The 20,219-nt window shown below is 35.3% G+C and overlaps 1 protein-coding gene across 4 annotated transcripts in view; it reads left to right on the top strand.

Moving 5' to 3' along the window:
* Positions 1-20,219, top strand: part of BTBD8 (BTB domain containing 8) — a 41,263-nt gene that overhangs the window by 2,035 nt on the left and 19,009 nt on the right. For 3 of the 4 annotated variants that reach the window (XR_004253532.1, XM_032192160.1, XM_032192161.1), the window contains 9 exons: positions 6,022-6,293; positions 7,202-7,319; positions 10,230-10,319; positions 12,272-12,352; positions 13,528-13,624; positions 14,277-14,365; positions 14,586-14,688; positions 18,848-19,030; positions 19,793-19,930. Coding sequence is in view for 3 of the 4 variants with exons in the window: in XM_032192160.1 (XP_032048051.1) it covers positions 6,022-6,293; positions 7,202-7,319; positions 10,230-10,319; positions 12,272-12,352; positions 13,528-13,624; positions 14,277-14,365; positions 14,586-14,688; positions 18,848-19,030; positions 19,793-19,930 (1,171 nt within the window). In the remaining variant the exon portion in view is untranslated. The remainder of the gene's footprint in view (positions 1-6,021; positions 6,294-7,201; positions 7,320-10,229; positions 10,320-12,271; positions 12,353-13,527; positions 13,625-14,276; positions 14,366-14,585; positions 14,689-18,847; positions 19,031-19,792; positions 19,931-20,219) is intronic. The other variant, XM_032192162.1, reaches the window with a different exon arrangement.

Here is a 20,219-nt window from a genome sequence, read left to right as displayed (position 1 = left end):
CACTTTTGAGCAGGGAGGAGGATGTGGTGAACTTCATGCTCTTTCTGCACAGCCTCAGCATGAAGTAGGTGAGCAGCTGAGCACTGTATTGTTTGCGTCCCTACGCTTCACTGTCTGAGGACACCAGGAAGAAACTGTTGATCACCAGAAGTACAGCATCTGTATTATAGACACTGCTCACCCCCCATTTTGTCAATATGACAGTAATGTAGTATTGACTCTGCCCTCCAATAGCTTTCTGTCCAATCTTCAAAAATGCAACCAGAAAAGGTCAACAACTGCAAGCACATCACTGTCAGGAGTTTACTGCTCCAGCAGGGTTCTGCAGTCTGCCTTGAGAGGCGAACAACTTAGCATACCTGAAGGACAGCAGTTTGTCACGTGTCATTAGATTATTAATATAATAATCTGTCATCTAAGAGGCAATCTGCTTTTTACCCTTTGTCCCATGAAGGGTAAAAAAGTACATGAAGTTACATAGAATCTGTATTTGAGTTGACTACTTGCTGTGGTAAAGATAATCTGTTGAACTAAAGTATGTTAGGGGAATTTGTTCCTTAAGATTGCTAAGGTATGAGAAAGGAAAGAATTCTTTATAGGTTTGGAACCTACATTTAATTACTTCATACCACTTAAAAATGCAGAAAAGCACAGGTATGCAAAATATGTATGTTACATGGTCAAATAGTAGCTAGATGAGAGATTAAATTCTATAGATCATCAAGCAGGTGTATGCAGAACATATACATGTATAGTATATACGCACACGTGTGTATGCACACACAAACATCTACCTATGTGCAAATTAACAGAATGTTTGGTCTTGGCTATGCAGTGCTTTTTTAGCAAGTCTTACAGCCTTAACTGAAAATCACCTCAACTCATTGTAATGCCACCATGCTTTTAGGTACTTTAACTAAAATACAGGTAGAATGGCTTCCAGTAGAGTTCTAGTGGGTAGTTGATTTTTTTTTTCTGTGTTTGTTACCAAGGCAAAATGAATACTTCTAATAAATAAAGGGGGGTATAAGTTGTATTTATGGACACGTGGGGGCTGGGGGCTGTTTTCTTAAATGTTTTTGTTTGTCTTAGTTTGTATTCTCCAGTAAATACTTTGGTGATCTGTGCAGATCTGTGGTGATCATGAGTACAGGTCTGAAACTGAGCATCAAGATGTTATTAATGTCAGGGCCTGCTGTCATCCAGCTGAGGAGAATCTGCCCAAATGTAGGTAAGATTCAAAATGAGCACCTCCTCGGCTGATAGACTAGGTAGAAGTTTAGGCTGTTTTGTGCCTGAGCTAGATGTTTTTCCCTGTAGTTGCAGTCTTGATTTGGTAAGTGTTTTAATTTTTAACTGCTGTATTTTTAAATATTCACCTGCATGCTGTTTTAAACCAGTATTAGAAACGTTATGGGTAGGAAAGGGGAGGGTAATTGTATATCATAACAAATATCCCTATTACACCATATAACCAAAGGAAAAGTTTCTTTACTGGTGTGTGTTACTTTAAAGTGTGCGATTTGTGTTTTTTTCCTTTCATACACTTATGTTTATTTGAAATTTTGAATGGCTTAGTAATGTCACAGTGTTTCAGTACTGGTTTAAATAAATAAATAAAAATGGCAATATGGCATTTCAGTATGGAAAAGATAGCTTTAGAAATCAAAGTCTAGTTAGTACTCTCATTATCTCCCAATATTTGTATTAAAGGAATGTGATTTAAGGAAGGCCAGAAGAGGACCTAACGACAGGATGATAAAGTTAAAAAGCAATAAATATGGATTAAATAAAAAGGAATACAGTTGTCATTGTGACATTTACAGCCACAGGGATCAATGCGCAGCACCAGCAGTTGATTCAGAGTAGACCAGCCAAGGCTTTGACCTTGTTATGTTTGTATAGTTGTGTATCAGGCAGTAGAAGGATGCTACATCTAGTATAAGTACAGAGAAAAACATTCTTGAAGGCAAGCTACCAGATGGCATGATGACAATAATCTTTCTGTAGACTCACCTTTCCTTTATAGAATAAATTTTAGGCTGTAACTACCTACAATTAGTACAACAAATGCCCAATAGCATTGTTCCAGTTTCATCCGTCTTGCAATCTCCCTGTTGTCATGTCTGTCAGAATCTTTCACGTGTGCAGGGAATGGCAAACAAGCCAGAAGGTTGGGGTACCTGCTAAAATTACATGACCTCAAGCCAACACCACAGAGGGTGATGGTTTAGCTCTATTTTTAGATTGACCTTCTCTTGCATGTGAGGTTTCCATAAAACAGTTGTACCAAATACAACACAATTTGTTTGTGCATATGTGTTCTTTAAATACAACTAATTCACAGTTAAAGTTTGTTTGCTGTAGTTATAAACAGGAGCTAAGCTAGTCACTAAGAATAATCACTTTGCTAAAGCAAGGAAGGTGGGAGGAAAGGAAATACCTAAGATACTACGTGAAGCTTGTAGACTTTATACTATATCTTGTTGTGTGAGTCTTGGGGGGGGGGGGAACCAGAAGAAAACGTTCACCATGCTGACATGCCTCTTTTACTTAAAAAGAGGCTTTCAATGCATGCCAGACAGTCATAATGATAATCTTATCTCCACCTACACAGAAACAATGAGTTTTATTATTTTTTTTTTGATCCATGTTTAAATGTAATCTCAACTTCTTAGGGAAATTTGAGAAGTTAAATTGTCAAGTAGCAGTATATTCAGTATATGTGACATTGATATCTTGCTTTGGAAAATAAAATATTTTAATGCCATGGATGTACACGTCACTCACTAGGGAAAAAAAATCAATTTATGAGAAATGGGCAGAAACCTTTCACTGGGACAATGCTTGCTTAAAGGCCATATTCTTCTTCTGCTAAAATTACTAGCTTTAATATAGAACTGCAAAATTGAAATGGCATCTGCACGAGGCACTGAAGCAGCAGATGTATCTCATGAGAAGAAAGTTACTGAAATACTTGTCACAATAAATCAATTCAATTAAAATAACCATCTTGGCTACAAAAAGCTGAGAGCTGTCAAGCAGATGGTTGTGGTTTTTTTGTTTCCCTTTAGATTTGCTAAGAATCTTGATGTGATTCAGGTAGGCTGAGGTTGCACACATGACATGCCTAACTTATGATCACAAGGACTCACCACTATAGTGGATTGCTGAAGTATTTTTGCAAGCCCTCCAAGGTTAAATGCAGTGCATGAAAATGTTTGCTGGAGATTTCAATACATTAAACCCTGGGTAGGAAACTGTTCAGAGATCTCCTACTTTTAGTGTTATTTTATTGAAAATAGGTAACAGATCTTGTTTATTTTGGCATTTCATTGTGATGATACATAGCTTTACTGTTTGAGTAAAACTGCATGATATAGTATTTTACACAGCTACAGAAGATATTTCGTGCTAATCTAGGTACTACTTGAAGTTCTAGTAGTATGTGCTATACCAAGTTCTACTGAAAATGGCACACAACATCTGTAAAAGTTGGAATAAAAGAAAAACATGCTTTGTTTTATCTGTGTCCATTTATTGCATTATCCCCCACATTAAAAGCAAGTATCCTGTTTGGGGCATCTACTTGTTTTGTCCCTTTATTCTAAAGTTACTGCAGTTTTTTTATTTTTTTATTTTTATTTTTTTTCCCTTCCCAGGACAATTAAACTGATGTGCTGCCAAACAGTAGAATTACCCCTTTTCATACAGGTCAGACTTGTGTGCTGACGGCTTCATGCTATCTTTAGTATTTCTGATCAAGAATTTTCTGATGGACTTTAGTATTAACAGTTTGTACTGCTAGCTGAACTTAAGATAAGAAAAAAAAAATCAAGATAGAAAAGTGACCCTCTCTCCTAGCGTTAATGACTTGTTCAAGCCTGCTTTGTCATCTCTTTACTAATGCTCTACAAATCTCAGCATATATACAACATGTACAAGATCCTGTCTGTTTAAACACTGATCATTTAAGAACTCGAAAAAAGCACTTATCTAGTGACATGGATGATGTGTATTCATATATAAATATGTATGCGTACATACATATGTACACATATATATAAATAAGGAGAATGTGGGTAAGGAGAAGAAGGCTGGTAACTGTTTTCCCAGATGGGCTTTAAGTGAAGGACTCTCTCTTAGAAAGTAGAACCTGCAGTAGGGAGGATTTAAAAGGCTGCTGCCTAACTAGTAGAGAATATGCTTTTAGATTTGGATAACATTTAAATCCAGTGTTCTTTCATGCTGGTTTACAACTAGGCTGGGACAGTAAGAGTGGCTGTCCTAGCAGGTTTCTATAAAGTGTGGTGGTGGTAGTATTAATTCCAGTGACTACATATTCTTGGAAATAAGAAAAATGTATTTCTCATAATTTTAACTATTGCATCTCTTTTAAAATAAAGCCTTTTCCCACCTCTCTGCTTTTTGGTGTTGTCTCCATGGTCATTAGTGGTTTGGAACGCGTCAGTTTGGGATTTTGTTATACAGTAAGGAAAGGTACTTAACTCAAAGGACCAAAGAAGTGGACTGTAGAATAATTTTTCAGATCTAGAAACCAGTTATTTGGTTTTGGTTTAACAGCATGTAGACTTCCTTGTTGTACTAACCGGTGCCATTTTTATCAATTTAAGCTTACTGGTAACAGAATCACATTTCTAAGGTTTCTTATGTATATTATCTGAAAATACTCTGAGGATTCCATAGAGGTTTTTGCTTTATTGCCTAGCTTATTATATTGCCTATGAGTGTGTTTTTGAGTTACTGGCAGAAAGAAAGCAAGAACATAACAACAATTATTGTAATGGCAAAGCAGTGTATCTATTATAACCAATTTTCTTTCTCCCTCAAAGTCAATTTGTACCATCCTTACATGGCAAGACATGGCAAGTATGCAACAGCAACAGAAAGGTGAAAAAAAATAAATTCTGGAACAAATTTAACCTAATATGTTAAGAACGAGAAGCTGTATCATGAAGAGAAAAAAAAAAAAAAGCCCCTCTACCTAACCCAATCCTTTACATACAGGAATTACAGAAGATGATTTCTTGATTTCTATTTATCTCTTCTCTGCCCTTTTACAGCAGTGTTCAAACAGCATCTTCAAATTACTGTTCCCAGTATAAACAATAAATCCTTTTTGCCATGGAATGAGTGACTAGAGGCAGATCTGCAAGTATATATCTACTGAATCCAAAGTAACTGTAGCCCTTTTGTTAAACTTTGCTAACTTCATCTGTCTGGTATAAAAACACTGATAAAACATGTTATCTGTTCACATTGACTTTTTAAAGCTCCATTAAGTTGCTGAAGAAGAGCATCTTTTCATAAATATGAGATCTCTGCAATCACAGACTGCAGGCTTTGTTAGCCGTTCCAGATCTTGAGCCTAAAATAAGCTGGTAAAACAGATGGGAAAGTGGGAAGCTGGAATTACTGTATGGGCAAAGTAAAATCCTTTGGGTAATCTTAACTGTTAACATTTTCATGCTTTCAAGCACTTCCTCTGAAATTAAAACATATATCTCTAAAACTTGCTATGGGTCTGTACTTGTAGCCTTGATGTTAGAAGATCTTTATATTTTGATTTTTTAAATTGATTTTAAAAGGACAACCAAATATCAAATGCCTTTTCTTAGTCATGCTAAGATTTATAAAATCAGTGATCTATTATTACTAACATAATTTGCTTCTGCTTTTGCTTGTAGTAGATGATTATAGTAGATGGGGTACGAAGAGCAGATGAAAATTTTGTTAATTGAAAAAGTTGATGGAGATAAACCTTTGTTCCCTGTAACCTGGCAATACATTTTATTTGTAATGTTTGTTTATGCTTTTTGAAGCATTACAGAAATGCATTTGTTTTCAGAGAGAGGTATTGTTGTGATGATTAAGTGCTGTACAATCCAGCTTTTTTCTGTTCCTGAACTTTGTTAGTTCATGAAATGAACTATGTGATTTTAGACTTTTTGTGTTGGTCAATTAAAACATTACATGAGTAAACTCAGTGTCATCTTTTAGGCTTGTATATTCATCTGATAAAAATCTTCAAGAATCAGAGGAACTGGCTATGATGAAAAAAGTACTGGAACCCAAATTAATAGAAGAAAACAACATCGCTGCTCTTCAGAACACTCAAACAGATGTAAATTGTCTTGGGGATGACGAAAGCACAGCAGCTGAACAGAATGCTCCAAGCGGAGCTGTGCAGGAAGAAGTGGCTTATGTATCTTTTATTGAAGAGGAAATTTCAGAAGTAGCCATTGATGCAGAAAGCAACAAAGCCATGGCAGGTAGGTTTGGTATATTTTTCTTAACTTTATTGTTGTTTTGTTTTTTTTTCCTTTGAAGTAATTATCCAAAGATTTATACGGATGTAAAAATGAGGGAAGAAGTTAAAGCTATTGTTGTAACGCAACCTACATGGATATTCTTTGCTATACCTCAGTCTCTCACACTTTGAAAAAATGAATTGCTGGAGAAGTTTGGCAGAAACAGTTCCCTACCAATATCTAGCAGAAATCTGAAAGGATGTGCCAGGCATTGGGCATGTATGTCGTCATTGCGTCCTGTCTTTTCTCTATAATGCAGCAAACTTGAGTCCTGAGCATGTGGGACTTGCACAGAACACAATCTCTCCATTCCTTTCCTTTTCTAACAAATTATACAAGTTCCACTGTGCTTTATTTCATGAGGAATATGGAATCTTTCAGAGCCTTTCCTACTACAACTGTGAACTAAGTCTGTAACTCCAGGAAACACGTGACTGTATCCCACTAAGAGTGTTGGCTGCTGCAGCTGTGACATTAGGGTAGGATCAAGCAACTAATCTGGTAGCACTACATGATCCTACCCTTCTTCAAAGTCAACTTTTCTTGAACACCAAGGTAACAGATCTTTGCAGAAGAAATGAACTGGGTACATAATCTTACAAAAGAGTCCCTGTAACACTCTTATGCTATAGATATCAAAGTGAAGCACCAGTTAATTTCCTGAATCTCTGCTCACAATGACAAGTAAAATGCATGTTCCTTTGCTGGGTATGAAAAACCTCGCAAGGAAAAATTCATCTACCTTGAATGTGTAGTGTTAGAATCTGACATCGTGTAAATTTCTTTCTCACTAATACTTCCAATTGTATCCTAAGAATCGTCTAGTATATACTGAACAAGTGAAAATAGCCACTTCTCCCCACCTCCAGGTGATTCCAAGCTAGAAGCTGCATCTGTATTAGGAGAAGACTTAATGAAGCTCTACAAGAAGCGTTGTTGTCCAGATATTAATATTTGTGTAGAAGGCCACAACTTCCAAGCTCACAGGTATATAAACAACTCTTCTTCTAAGATTGCCATTGTAAAGAGTATATTCTCTTGTATAAATACTAGGTAAGCTTTCTTTGCTAACTTTTTAAAAATCATCTGTACTCTAAAGAAAATGAAAAATCTATTCATAAACTTCAGCTATTTTATTCGGCTACTAGTGCTGAATAAAACTACCATACAGGTAGAAGTTTTCTGGAGTTGAAATTACTTCATTTTTTTCTGCTTTCCAGAATCTGTGCATCATAATCTGATTTTACTTTCATTACTTCAGTCATGTGGATGTAAAGACAGTTGAGCTGTCTTCAGGAAGTCAGCAGCCTTTATTGGGTGTAAAGTTCAAGACCATTTAACAACTTTGGCTCATTGGACTTCTGTAGGTTGGGAAAGCAAATTATAGGGGCAGTATCATTCTTGTCTTCCCTGTACATCTGGTATCAGTCTGTTTGCATTTACTGTTTGAATTTGAAGTAGCAAACTGGAGAGCCTGTATTTTGTTTACTTTATGTATATAAGTAACAGAGAAATGATCAAAAATCTCCACTATTTTTAGTATTTTCTCAACACAAAACCAGTGTGGGGTGTTGTATTACTGACATTATAAATATCTTTACAGAAGAAGTATCGTAACAGTGGTGGTGGAGTTACGTTTGTGTATTTTTAATAACAGAATCAGGATATATGTTAGACTCCCACAATAGAGTGTAGTTAGGCATGGTTTTAATTCTGGTCTATACTAATAAGAAGGCATGTTCTTAGAGCTGTAACTTTGAGAAACAAATACTCTATTGCAAAAGAAAACTCCACAAAGTATTCTGTTGTCAGAGCTTCTTTAATTTAGGCCACTTACTGCCTGGAGCAATGTACATGTATGTAGTCTAACTAGAAAAAAAATATGGCAGTAAATCGTAGAGGAAACAAGGAAGTTCTAAAACAGGCACAAAAGTTGCTTGTTTTAACGCCACAACACATGAATGGTAGGAGTGAATAACAAAAAGCTAATTTTGGATATAATTGTCGTGAAAGCACCAGTATGATCTATTTTGAAGTTGGTTGTTGTTGTTGTTTTGTTAGGTTGTTTTTTTTTGTTTGTTTTTTAATTCTCAGACTGGAGACAGTTTAAGCTCCCACCCTCCCCCACGCAGTCACCTCCATATTCCTTACTTTCTCATGAAGTCTGATGACCTTCCTGTAGACTTTGCACAGTGTAAGGAGCAGTGCTCTGAGAGAGGTGCCGAGTTTTGTCTTACTGGTGCTGCACTGTATCATTACAGTTCTGTGTAGCAACACAACTTGTTCAGTAATAAACTTGTGGCACAAACCACGACAGCAGGAAAGTACAGATAAATTTACTTCAAGTTCATGTGATATCTTGATATATTTTATAAGTTAAATTTTTATCAATACCATATATTTAGGTAATACACATTTGTCAATATTTTGATAAGTAGCCATCTAATTTAAAATAAATCCTGTAAATCACCACTTAACTATGTCTTTATAGTTGATTGAGCCCTGTTTATTACTAAAAATTATTTGGAATAGAATGACAAACATCCCTATGATACTGTATTGTAACTTTCAAAAACAAGATAGCATGGTATGTGTTTTTGAATTTCACATACTCAGAGCTGTGAGATAATACCCATTTAAGTGTGGCCATATTAAACCGTGATGTGAAGCATTCTGTAAAAGCTTCGTTATTATTATTTCTGGGTGAATCACTGGAGGAATGTGCAAGAAGTTCCTAATTTTAAATACTGAGAGACTCTAGAAGAGGAAGGAGTAGAAAGATACGAGAGATTCCAGAATATAGAACAACTAGAAAAGAGAGCATAAATAGCATCCTTCTTACTTCTTCCTATGCACATATAAAAGTGCTCTGAAACATTTCAAGAGCCAACAAATACGCATGAAAGAATGTATTCTCATGCCAAACAAAATACTTTGCTTTTTCTGCCACAGGAAATACATGACAAACAGTAATTTTAGCTTAGTAGATGTCAAGAAAAGAACTGTATGTATAAGGATATCATCTACAGCTAACATAGCCCAGATTAGATGTGTAAGAGCTAACACTGTAACTGGTGTATAAATCTGGAAGGCTGAAATCACAAAGCAGTTCTCATCTACTAGCTTTCTTTTGGCCCTTTCACTTCCACCTTAAGAAACTCTTGTTGCAAAGGTTTTCTCATCTGTTTTGTGAACGCTCTGATACTGGTAGAAATACTACTGATCAGGGTTTTTTTATTGTCTTTGAAGGAAGTAGAAGGAAATTGGATGAGCCCCTTTCTTATGAAGTTAGGCTTTTTGAATATAAAATACAAAACAGTAAGTCTGAACAGAACTGATAGCTCTTCTCAAATAGTGCTGGAAACGCACATCAAGTTGTTGGATTATTTTGTTATTAAGTTCGTTTGATTTTTTTAGTACGTGCTGGTAGGTAGCCAGCCAATTTTGAGTAAGAGAAGCTTTATACTTCTCTCTTCATTTTAATAAATAGACATTTTGCAGTATAAAGAGAAATTGATATGGAGGTTCAGGATATAACTATTTGGCCAAACTGGTGCTGTGAAAACACAGTAACTTACTGTTACTTGGTAAATAAAACAGAAGAAATACATCTGCAATTTCATGTTATATAAAAGGAAAATGCTTGTGACAATAGATTTACTTTATGTGAATGTCAAAGTCATACTAGAAAAAATCTGTAGCTGAGAAAAATTTGGAGTACTGCTTTTGTTTTTTCTTTAGTGTATTTTAAAATTTCAAACATACTGGAAGAAAAGGCATGCAGTATACAGATGACACCTTAATGCATAAAGGGCAAAGATTTAAGTCAATGTTATCAAAGAGTCTCATAATAAATATTTGTATCTAGTGGAATCGTGTTTACTTTTTCTCTCTCAGGGCTATTTTATGTGCCAGATCTAGTTACTTTGCTGCTATGCTGAGTGGAAGTTGGGCTGAAAGCTCTAAAAAGCACATCACTCTTCAAGGGTAAGTGTTGTCTTTTCAAGTTGTGCAGGAGCAAAGGTAGGCAATATGCAGCAAGTGTGCTGTGTATAGAGCACTGGAGATTAATCTGCCTTGACATTTTTGTTCAGCCTGATACATTTCCTGACTACCGTTTTGACTTCAGTATGAAACAGTGTATGTAATATGTTTGTTAATGCTGTCAGATGGCTCAGGGAAGAAGTCTGTATCATCAACAAAAGGGTACTAATCCTTTTTGTTTGTTTGATTGATTGTTTTTGGAGAGTATATCTTAGTATTCACAATCTATTTAATATCTCTTCTACTGACTTCAAGTTGTGGATGTCATGAAAAGCATCAGAAATGGATAAAGTGTAATACGTTTTCATAGTTATTTGCACAGTACTTTTATAATGTAAAGACAAACAATTGTATTTCCTATATAATGTTTAATAATGATAATTCAGGATCATACACTAAGATCATTTTGACTAGTGTGCTTGTTCACAATGGCTTTCTGTGTAAGTGCTGAAAATAACAGAGCTGTCAGCGCAGGATAAATAATTAAGACTTTGTAGATAACCTGGGGACTGCCATGTTATTTCTTTTTAGTATCAGAAAAAAAACATTTGCAATAGTTTAAACTGCCTTTAAAAGCAAACTAATAGTGCTACTTCTACATGTTAGCTTTTTTAATTTAAATGTGGTGTTGGCTGACTCAGCTTTCTTCAGAAAGAACTGTATACCTTACAGTGCCACAAAGTATAATTACTTTGTGTTAATATAAAATTGCTTCACCAAGTGATGCTTTCTTGTATTTTCATCATTTTAATTTTCTGTCTGTGCAATAATACTGCTGCAAAATCAGTGAGGTTTTCTGTTCGTTTGGTTATAACTTTAATGCTCATAAAAACAACACAGTTTTACTTAACTGTTTGGCTTTTATACTGTACTTAGAATGATGTAGAAGCTGATCGTCAACGATTGCTCTGGTACTTACAATTCTCTCCCTGCAATTGATATCTTTATATGTTAATTTCCTGTTAAGAAACTGTAACCCTCATTTTTTAGTAAAGAATTTCTCCTGAGAGGTACTTAATCTTTTTATTAGTATGTTCTCATTGCCCTTGTCTCTTAATTTCTGGTATTAAGAATCATGTGAATTTATTTTACCTTTTCTGATTCATTTTTCTGCTAGGTACAGATTTCTGTGCTGTCTTTTTAAACGTTTATAAATAAAGTACATATGGCATGTTCTGAAATAATGAAAAATCTGCATAAGATTGTAAGATATGTAAGTAGATTAATGTATTTTTCAGAATATTGTGTACACCACTTCAAATAGACATTCCATGCCTTTCCGCATAATGGTGCTGGGAAGATGGAAGGATGCAAATGCAACTCTGTGAAGGACTTCCAGATTTCTCTATCTGAATCTAGCCATAAAGAATTTTTCTAAATATTCTGAAATGCAACATTCCTACCTAGCATTGTCATAAAACTACTAAATCTATTTTTATTGCAGGAAAAGCTTAAATAGATTTGTAAAAGTAATGAATTCAAAATATTATAAAACAATTTTGAAATACATACTTAGTAATTGACTTACTAGTAGTAAAGGGCTTAGAGAAGATTTATTTTTTTAAATCCTTTCTGCATATTATCAGCATAAGTAATCTAGATACTTAGGTAATTATATCAAATCTTACTAGTAGATGGTAATAGTCTTCTTATGACTAATTTCAAAGATTTAAAGTACTGCAAAATTTCAGCAAGACAGCAAGAGTATCAAAGTTCAGCCAAAATGTTGATAGTTCAGATAATTTTACATTGCAGTGATCATTAGGATTAATAGGTCATTAGCTTCCATTGGTAAGGCTGGATGATGTTTTCTGATTAATGTATTTTGGCTAAGAAATGTGGTAGTTGTTCCGAACTTGTCTCTATTTGTATTTCTTTCTTACTTTTTTTTTCAGCATAAGCCATATAGAAATGAGTGTCATCTTGCATTTTATATATGGAGCTATTCTGGACTTCCCAGATGAAGTTGATGTTGGGTATATGTCAACTTTTATTACTTTTAATTGCAGTTTCTGCTTGTTCTATATTTTCTCAGTTAAGAGTCTAAGGGAAAAAATTTCTTGTAGAATATAAATAAGACAAAGATGTCAAATATAATGATCATTACACCTAATCATACTTGAGGAAAATCCAAAAATAGGGTTGTTGAAAAAATACTGTTTATTCAGCAGCTACTGGAAAAGATGGGGCAAAGGCTTTTGGAATATTATGAGGACAGTGAAAAACATGAGGGAGTTTTATACCATAATAATGTACATTTTGCTTGTACATTTCTTTTAGCTTTCAGAACAACATCCACAGCATGTAAAATGTGTAGGAGTTATTATTTGGAATGTATTTTGAAACAAGCATTTGATGCAAAGGCTAAGTAATTAGTCTTAGATCCATAAACGATAATATATATAGCAACTAATGTAATTGTTAGCATTTTATTCTGCTAAAGTTTTTAACCCCAGTTTTATGTTGCTATTGTACAATAATCCTGTATTAGTGAAATAAGATCTAAAATGTGTGAATTGTTTACTGAAATAATTTATATAGTAGCTTTTGGACTCTGGGGAAAAAAAAAAAAAAAAACTACATCTGAAAAACTACAACTTCTCGATGCTAGAAATTGTTGGTCAAAGTTTACATCTAAATTAAAAATGTAGAACTGTTCACAATATGCTCCCCAATGTCAACTTATTATATAATGAATTTATATAATAAACAATACCTTATTTTCTATATAAATTATTAATAGTTTATTCACTGTGCTTTCTAGTATATGGAAGGGGCACAATTCTTATACACTATGTCATTGCTAACATTTTACGTAACCCTTCGACAAATTACAGAACAACAAAACTCGCACAAATATCTTTTTCACTTGATACTCTTGAAGTAGAGGAACTGAGAGTCTTTTAAACTCAGCCTGTAGCTGAGCCTTACTTTTATATAGAAATGTGGTACCACTCTCAGTGTTGGGAGATTATTTTTTCTGTACATGCTTCTGTTTGAAGATTATTCTTTGGCAAGTTTCAAATTTAGTTATCAATTCATTTTCTGCAGTAGCTTCTGACTGAATAAAGAGGTGAAAATAGTGTGTAAATTGTAAGCAAAGTGTATATATCAAAATGATTTCTAATTTTTGTTTCTGCTTTCTCTTTAGTCGCATGTTGGGCATTGCAGATATGTATGGGCTAGATGGGTTGAAAGAAGTAGCTATCTACATTTTGAAGAGAGATTACTGCAATTTTTTCCAAAAGGTATGTCAGTTCTCATGCTACTTTGTGAATTGTAAAGCCTAGAGAAAGAATTTTGATTCTATTACTAACAGATCGTATTGATGAGATACTTAACGACCATGTGGTCCAAGGGTTACCTTAAGTCAGCAGAACCTGTTCATATGTGTAAATCTGTTAAATTCAGTAGCATTGATGATGGGAGTAAGGCCTTCAGTATCATCCACCTATTTATAGAAACTTGTAAACCACAACTGATGAAAAGCAGCATTCCATCCCATGAATTAAACATATTAAATTACATCAAGTATAATTTAATATGTTCCATGGCATATGTAATTGTTCTTAACAGAAGTAGGAATATGGAAATACTATATATGTGCATAACAGATTTCATGGGCATATAGTTCAAATTTATTTCTCTCCAATAAAAAATAGTTTAAAAACAAACAACAGCTTGGAGACAAGCATTTTTATGCATTAGGCTCATTAGGCTGAATGGTACTTTGTCGACCTGTGAAGAAACAGATGACTTCCCTATTCCATATTAAGGCAAACAAACTTAAATACTGTGGTGGCTAACAGTAGCTCTGTTTGAACTGTAGATTTTCTACTTCTGTACAGTTTCTCTATCTCAGAATGTGTAATAATTGTGGTGATTTTATAACAATTCCAGCCTATTCCTGGAAAACAACAAGCTGTACTAGAATGCATGGCTATTGCTCATTCACTGGGAGTGGAAAGCCTATATGCTGCCTGCATGAAGTAAGTAAAACAACTTAAGTTATGGTTTGTTTTTAATTTCTCTACTTTCTGTTGAAATGATTTTCCTTTGAGAGATTGGGTTTATTCTGACATTAAAAGTTCACGTTTAAAACATTTTTCCTCACAATACATTACAGGGATCACATAAACTAACAAGTGAAGATGGAACATTTTTCATCTTTCTTATTTAGGACTCTTTTTTTTTTTTTTTTTCCAACAGATGGGTGGGAAAGCATTTTGCAAAATGTTTGTCAGAGAGAAGCTTTGCCAGTTTACCTCCTGAACTTCAGAACAACTGTCTTGTTATGTTGATCAAGTCTTTGGTAAGTAGTATATAGTGTATTTTATATAAAAACAGTGGCATAAATTTTTTGCTTATTTAGCTGTAGAGTGCAATTTAAGAAATAATAATGGCAGTATTTTAGATCTGTAGTACATATATACTGCATAAAAGTTCCCATTAAAATAACAATTTAAGAAACAGATTTTGATGTGCAGATGTAGTTGCTTCATGGAAAACAGTCTAGTGAAAATCACAGCATAGTGAAAGTCCAGCATAATACAAAAGGAGTTTATGAAACACAGCTCTGACGACACAGCATTCATTACATATTCAAAGAGCGAGAAGCAGCAAATTACTGCATCAAATTTAATGTTAGGTAGCGGCGCGCGTTATTTGTGATTGTCTCCTCCTCTTTACATATGTTCTAATTTGGAAAATAATATCTTTCTTTTTCCCAGACTTCAGGTGATCACTGGCTATCAGTGAGCACAAACCATCCATTTAAATGCCCGCTATCTTTAAAAAGAAAGTAACAGTATTGTATACGTATCTTCAACTTCACAGATGACAGTACTGAATTGGTTCCGTCACAGTTCAGAATTCATTGTTTGTAGCATGTATTTACATTGTTCAAATTTTGATCTGCCTAAATGTAAATATTTTAATTTTCTTTGTGTATAAAACTATTGTCAGTGCTGATTTCATAGATCTAGCTCAGATCAGTTATTTTAACAGGAATTTGGCCCAGTAATTAGCCTAGAAATAGAGTGAATTGCTGTAGAAATAAAAAGATCAGGTAAAGGAGCTAAAGATATATCTGTACAGCTGTTGTCAGGCATGACTCTGTGTGTGTGTATATAAATACAACTAATGGATTGGCATGCACAAAGTTTAATCTAACTAGCTCAGCTAATGTTCACAGGACAATTTTCTAGCATACACTAGACAGCTGAGTATGTACGGTCTTCAGAATGATTGTGTATCTCATGCTGAAGTTGTTCTTGTGTCTTGTTACTCTTATCCAAGGTAACAAGCTTAGGTATGGCTACCAAACATACCCCTTAGCTCAACACTGTCAAATAATTCTGTCCAAGAACTGCCCCTTGCTGAAAGTGCTGTGAAGGCTTCTTGGGGCCTTTCTGGATGATTTATTGAGAGAGTACTTACCCCATCAAGTGCTGAGGCCAGTAGGTCAGCTGTAAGTGGTGGCTGCTAGTCTGTATTCAGGTGAAGGCCTGAAAAACAAGAGATTTCAGATCTATGTGGCTGTACCAGGAGAAGCTTGTGAGTATCCAAAGCTATAATAACCAGTCCTTCTACCAGCATGCATCAACTTTTAACAGAATGTAGTAGCTATGGCTTTTAAGATAGTAGGAGTGTTTTGCCATTGTATTAATTCAGTACACTCATTTGTTCCCAGAATGTGTGTGTAGCTTTGTGGTATTGATTTTGTGATGAAATATATGAGCTATCTTGAAGCTACCAGCTTTCACAGAACCTGTAGTACTTGGTACTGCTCCAGCTGTGTACCTAGCCTCTCCAGAACATTTTGGAGTGCAGACTAAAGTGTATTTTGGTTCCCACTTTACTGAGTTAGGATTTTTGTTCGTGGGTCTTTGCAAGACTCACCAATATTTTATAGACTGAAGCCTAGAAAACTTTTCTAATTGCAATTCTAAAAAGTAAAGCATAAACCTCATCTGCCCACAGAACAGTTTTGATGAGTAATCACTTAATTCCGAGCTCTTAAGACACCCAGTCCACTTGTGGAATTCTGTGGTGGTTTTACCGTGCTGGGCAGCTAAACCCCACAACCGCTCTCTCACTCCCCCTCCTTTAGATAAGGAGGGGGAGAAGTAAAGCAAAGAACAACTCACGGGTTGAGATAAGGATAATTTAATTAAAGGGAAATAATTATAATAATTAAATAAAGACTACCATGAACTAAACAATTTAACTAAGGGGAAATAAAAGGGAAAGGGGAAAAAGGGAGGAAAACAAACAAACAAAATAAATGAAAGCTATATGGAAGTGCAGAGGAAAGAAATTACTCTCTACTTCCCACAAATGAGCGATGATTGACCACGTCCTTGAAGCAAGGCCTCAACGCACGCAGCCGGTGTTCGAGAGGAGGACCAACGTCTTCTCAACGAGAGCCCACCCCTCCCCTCTTCTTCCTGTTTCCACCTTTTATTGCTGAGTGTGACACCACATGGTATGGAATATCCCTTTGATTGGTTTAGGTCAGCTGCCCTGGTGATGTTTCTCTCCTCACTTTTTTGCCCACCCCCTAGGAGGGTTAGAGAAAGGCCCAATGCTGTGCCACTGCTGCTCAGCAGTAAACACAACACTGGTGTGATAACACTGCTGTTCCAGCTACAAGTACAGAGTACGGCACTGAATGGGCTGCTGCCGGGAAAGTTAACATTCCAGCCAGACCCAGTACAAATTCCCACTGGAATTTTTAAAACTAAGAATCTGCAAAAATGCTTCAAGTTGCTTGACGGAGAAAGAAGAAAAGTGTAACATTCATTTTGCAGGAGCTGCCCAATGTTTTGCAATCCTTTAAGTTCTCTGTTGTAGAACTTTTTAACAGTTAAACAGTTTGACTCTTGAGTCTTAAACAGTATGACTCTTAAACAGAATGACTCTTGAGCCTGCTGTTTATCAATCTTGCAAATGTCGAAGCTTATAAATACAGGCAACCCTTAGAGGACAAAAAGGGACAAAGAAAAGGAGACTACTGACTAGAAAATCTCTGGGCAGCCACAGTGACAAGCACAGCAATGTTAAAAGGGGAGTGCAGCTTAAAACACCATCCAGGTACTACCCCGGAGTCTCAATGAGGTGTCAGAGATTTACACTTTTATAGGGGAGTAAAGTGGACATCATTTTAGAATGATTAGGAGAAACATTATAACAAGAGAAGTAAAACTCAGATAGGGCCCCTCCTGCCAAGGGCTGGTTTTAGCTAGATGTCAATGACAGCATTTTGTGTTTCACTGGACGTGTCTGAAGGGGGTTAATGCTTATTGCCTTACAAGCAGGGGTGACTCCTGGACAATTTCAAAAGCTTGCAAGTGAGTCCAGTGGGAGCAAGATCAAACCATAAGCACTTGCTTAATCTTTAGTTTACCTTAAATGCATATAAACAAACTTGTTTTACCTGCAGCTGAGTAAAATAATAAAACACAGTTGAACAGTGGCTGTTCAACAGCATAACAGATGTTATGCTTTAACTGCAATATGCATGAAGAAAATCCTCACTGATTTTTAATTGTATGGTCCAAACGTGGTTATAATATGAATTTACAGTGTTGTGTGTTTTTTTTTGTGTGTGTGTGTCAAATATTTATCTGAATTGCTTCTTTCTCCACTGTTACTGATCTTACCACATCATTTATTAGTGACCTGCTAGGTTATGTTGAGTAGAGCTGTCAATCCATCCTAATGTGGATCCATCCTAATAAATTGCAAGTTCATTGTAAGTCACATATCAGCCAGTAGAAGTTGTTCTTGGTTACTGGGTTGGTGAGACAATGCAAATGCTTAGCCAAGTATGAAAGAAGCAAAAGAATTGACCTGGGGGGTAGATATTAGGAATTTGGTTTTCTTTTCTTTCAAATTTACCTATAAACATAACAGTCATGCTTCTTAGAGAAATGTCAGTTAAAAAGAAGGTAAGTTCTCCATATATGAAGACAGATACTTGATGTTTCTATTAAATAAGGCAAAAGGATTCATAGCTATGAAAATACTTGGATATTTATGTATTCTAAATGCTGGACCATCCACAATCACCTAAAACATTCACTTACGCATTTTATTAAGTAATTTATTGTATCTTGCAGTGACCTAGAATGATTTTCTTTGTTCAGTAATATCGTATCAGATTAGATTCTGTTAAGGACTACAGTATGTATGTAATGACAGTTGGAAAATACAATAGAAGCTACTGAAAACTTTACTGCCTAACTTCAGTAGACAAAGCAGCAACAGATTTTTTTTTTTTCTCTTTTAGTTTCAAAGGTACCTATAATGTTCAGAATTATCAAAAGCCAAATTTATTTTTTAAAAGGGAAATGAATATATCGTTGGATCATTGGATCCTTGTATAAATACTCAGGAACTGAACAGAAGCTATTTTATAAGCAGCAATTCTTTAGGCAACAGCCTAATCTCTGTTTTTATTTTCTAAGAACCATAAGAATGCTGCTTTCCTTTTGATGGAAAGTGACCAGCTGATCAACAGTCTTCCCCAAGTGAAGTGGACGGAGGCAGCTGTGGCAGTGGCATCTAGGCTACAAGAAGAATGCATAACATTTATTGTGGCAAACTTCCTACATGTAGTACAGAGTGAAGCCTTCTATACTTTGTTGCAGGTAAAAGTGCCCTCAAGTTACTCTGTGTTTCCAAGTAAACTAAATCATATCAGGCTTTGGATAGTTCAGGCTGTTAAATAACTGCAATAGTTTCAACTTTTACTTTAAATTACAGTAATATGGGAAAAAAAAGGCAGCGCTAAATTTAAGTGTTATAAAGCATTATTAAGGTTTAATACCGCATTTGGGTATGTGCTTCAGCTAAGACAAGTGTTCACACAAGAATTTAGTGGGACAATTTCTACGTCGCAAAGAGATAGTAAGTATGTACATAAAATTCCAAAAAACTTTCCTATCTTTGGACCCGCAGATTACAACAGGTATTTAAAGGAACGTTTATAACTATTAACAGTATACTCAAATTTTCACTGATCTTTGTTGCAAGTTACTGGCAATGCTGCAAGTCCTAGTTAGAAAATACCTGTTTATAGAGGGAGTTCACTTCTCCCATAAAAAGCTTTGTTTGTTTAATGTGTAGAGGATTTTAAATATTGAGATTTTAGAACCTTTTGTCTTTGAACTTAGAGTTGCATGTGGCTGTAAATTCATGTTTATTCCTAAAATTTGGATTAGCAAGAGTTCTCAAGATTATTTGTTAGAGGCCTGGAGTGGGATGTGCGTGAAAGGAATACACAGGAATGGATACTCAGCTTTTGGAAGGCTTCCTGCACCAGCATGATAGCAGACCCTTTCTGTTCAGTAATACTTTTGTATAGTGCACGCTCTTTTATTTTAAATGGTTGCCTTTTGTTGTTTCCTCAGGCTCAGGCAATGAGCAGCAAACCTGACCTTCTTGAACTAATCTTTAATGCAATTGAAAAAAGTATTAATAACGAAAACAGCTGCTTTCTTCTTGTAGCTGTGGATACATTGCTGGACTCCACAAATGTGAAGGAGATGGTAGGTTTTGCCACGTGCAGTGTCTGTAGGACAAACTATTCTAGTCTTTTCACTTGAGTTCAAATCATGTGATGTACTTTGAGCTCAGGTTGGAAGTGCCCAAGACATTGGCATTTTTTACTGGATATTAACATTTTTCTTTTAAAGAGAAACCCCACATATGGCCATAAAAAAAAAAAAAAAAAAAAAAAAAGTATTACTGAGAATGTAAGTCCCATGGGCACCATTTGCTCTGTTGATCTTTACTATCACTTTAAATTTGTGATGAGGAAAAACTTACCAAAATGTT

Source organism: Aythya fuligula, chromosome 8, assembly GCF_009819795.1.
Source record: "Aythya fuligula isolate bAytFul2 chromosome 8, bAytFul2.pri, whole genome shotgun sequence".
NCBI classification, from domain to species: domain Eukaryota; kingdom Metazoa; phylum Chordata; class Aves; order Anseriformes; family Anatidae; genus Aythya; species Aythya fuligula.
Note: the sequence above shows the minus strand (reverse complement) of the source record. Positions and strands in the feature narration are given on the sequence as shown.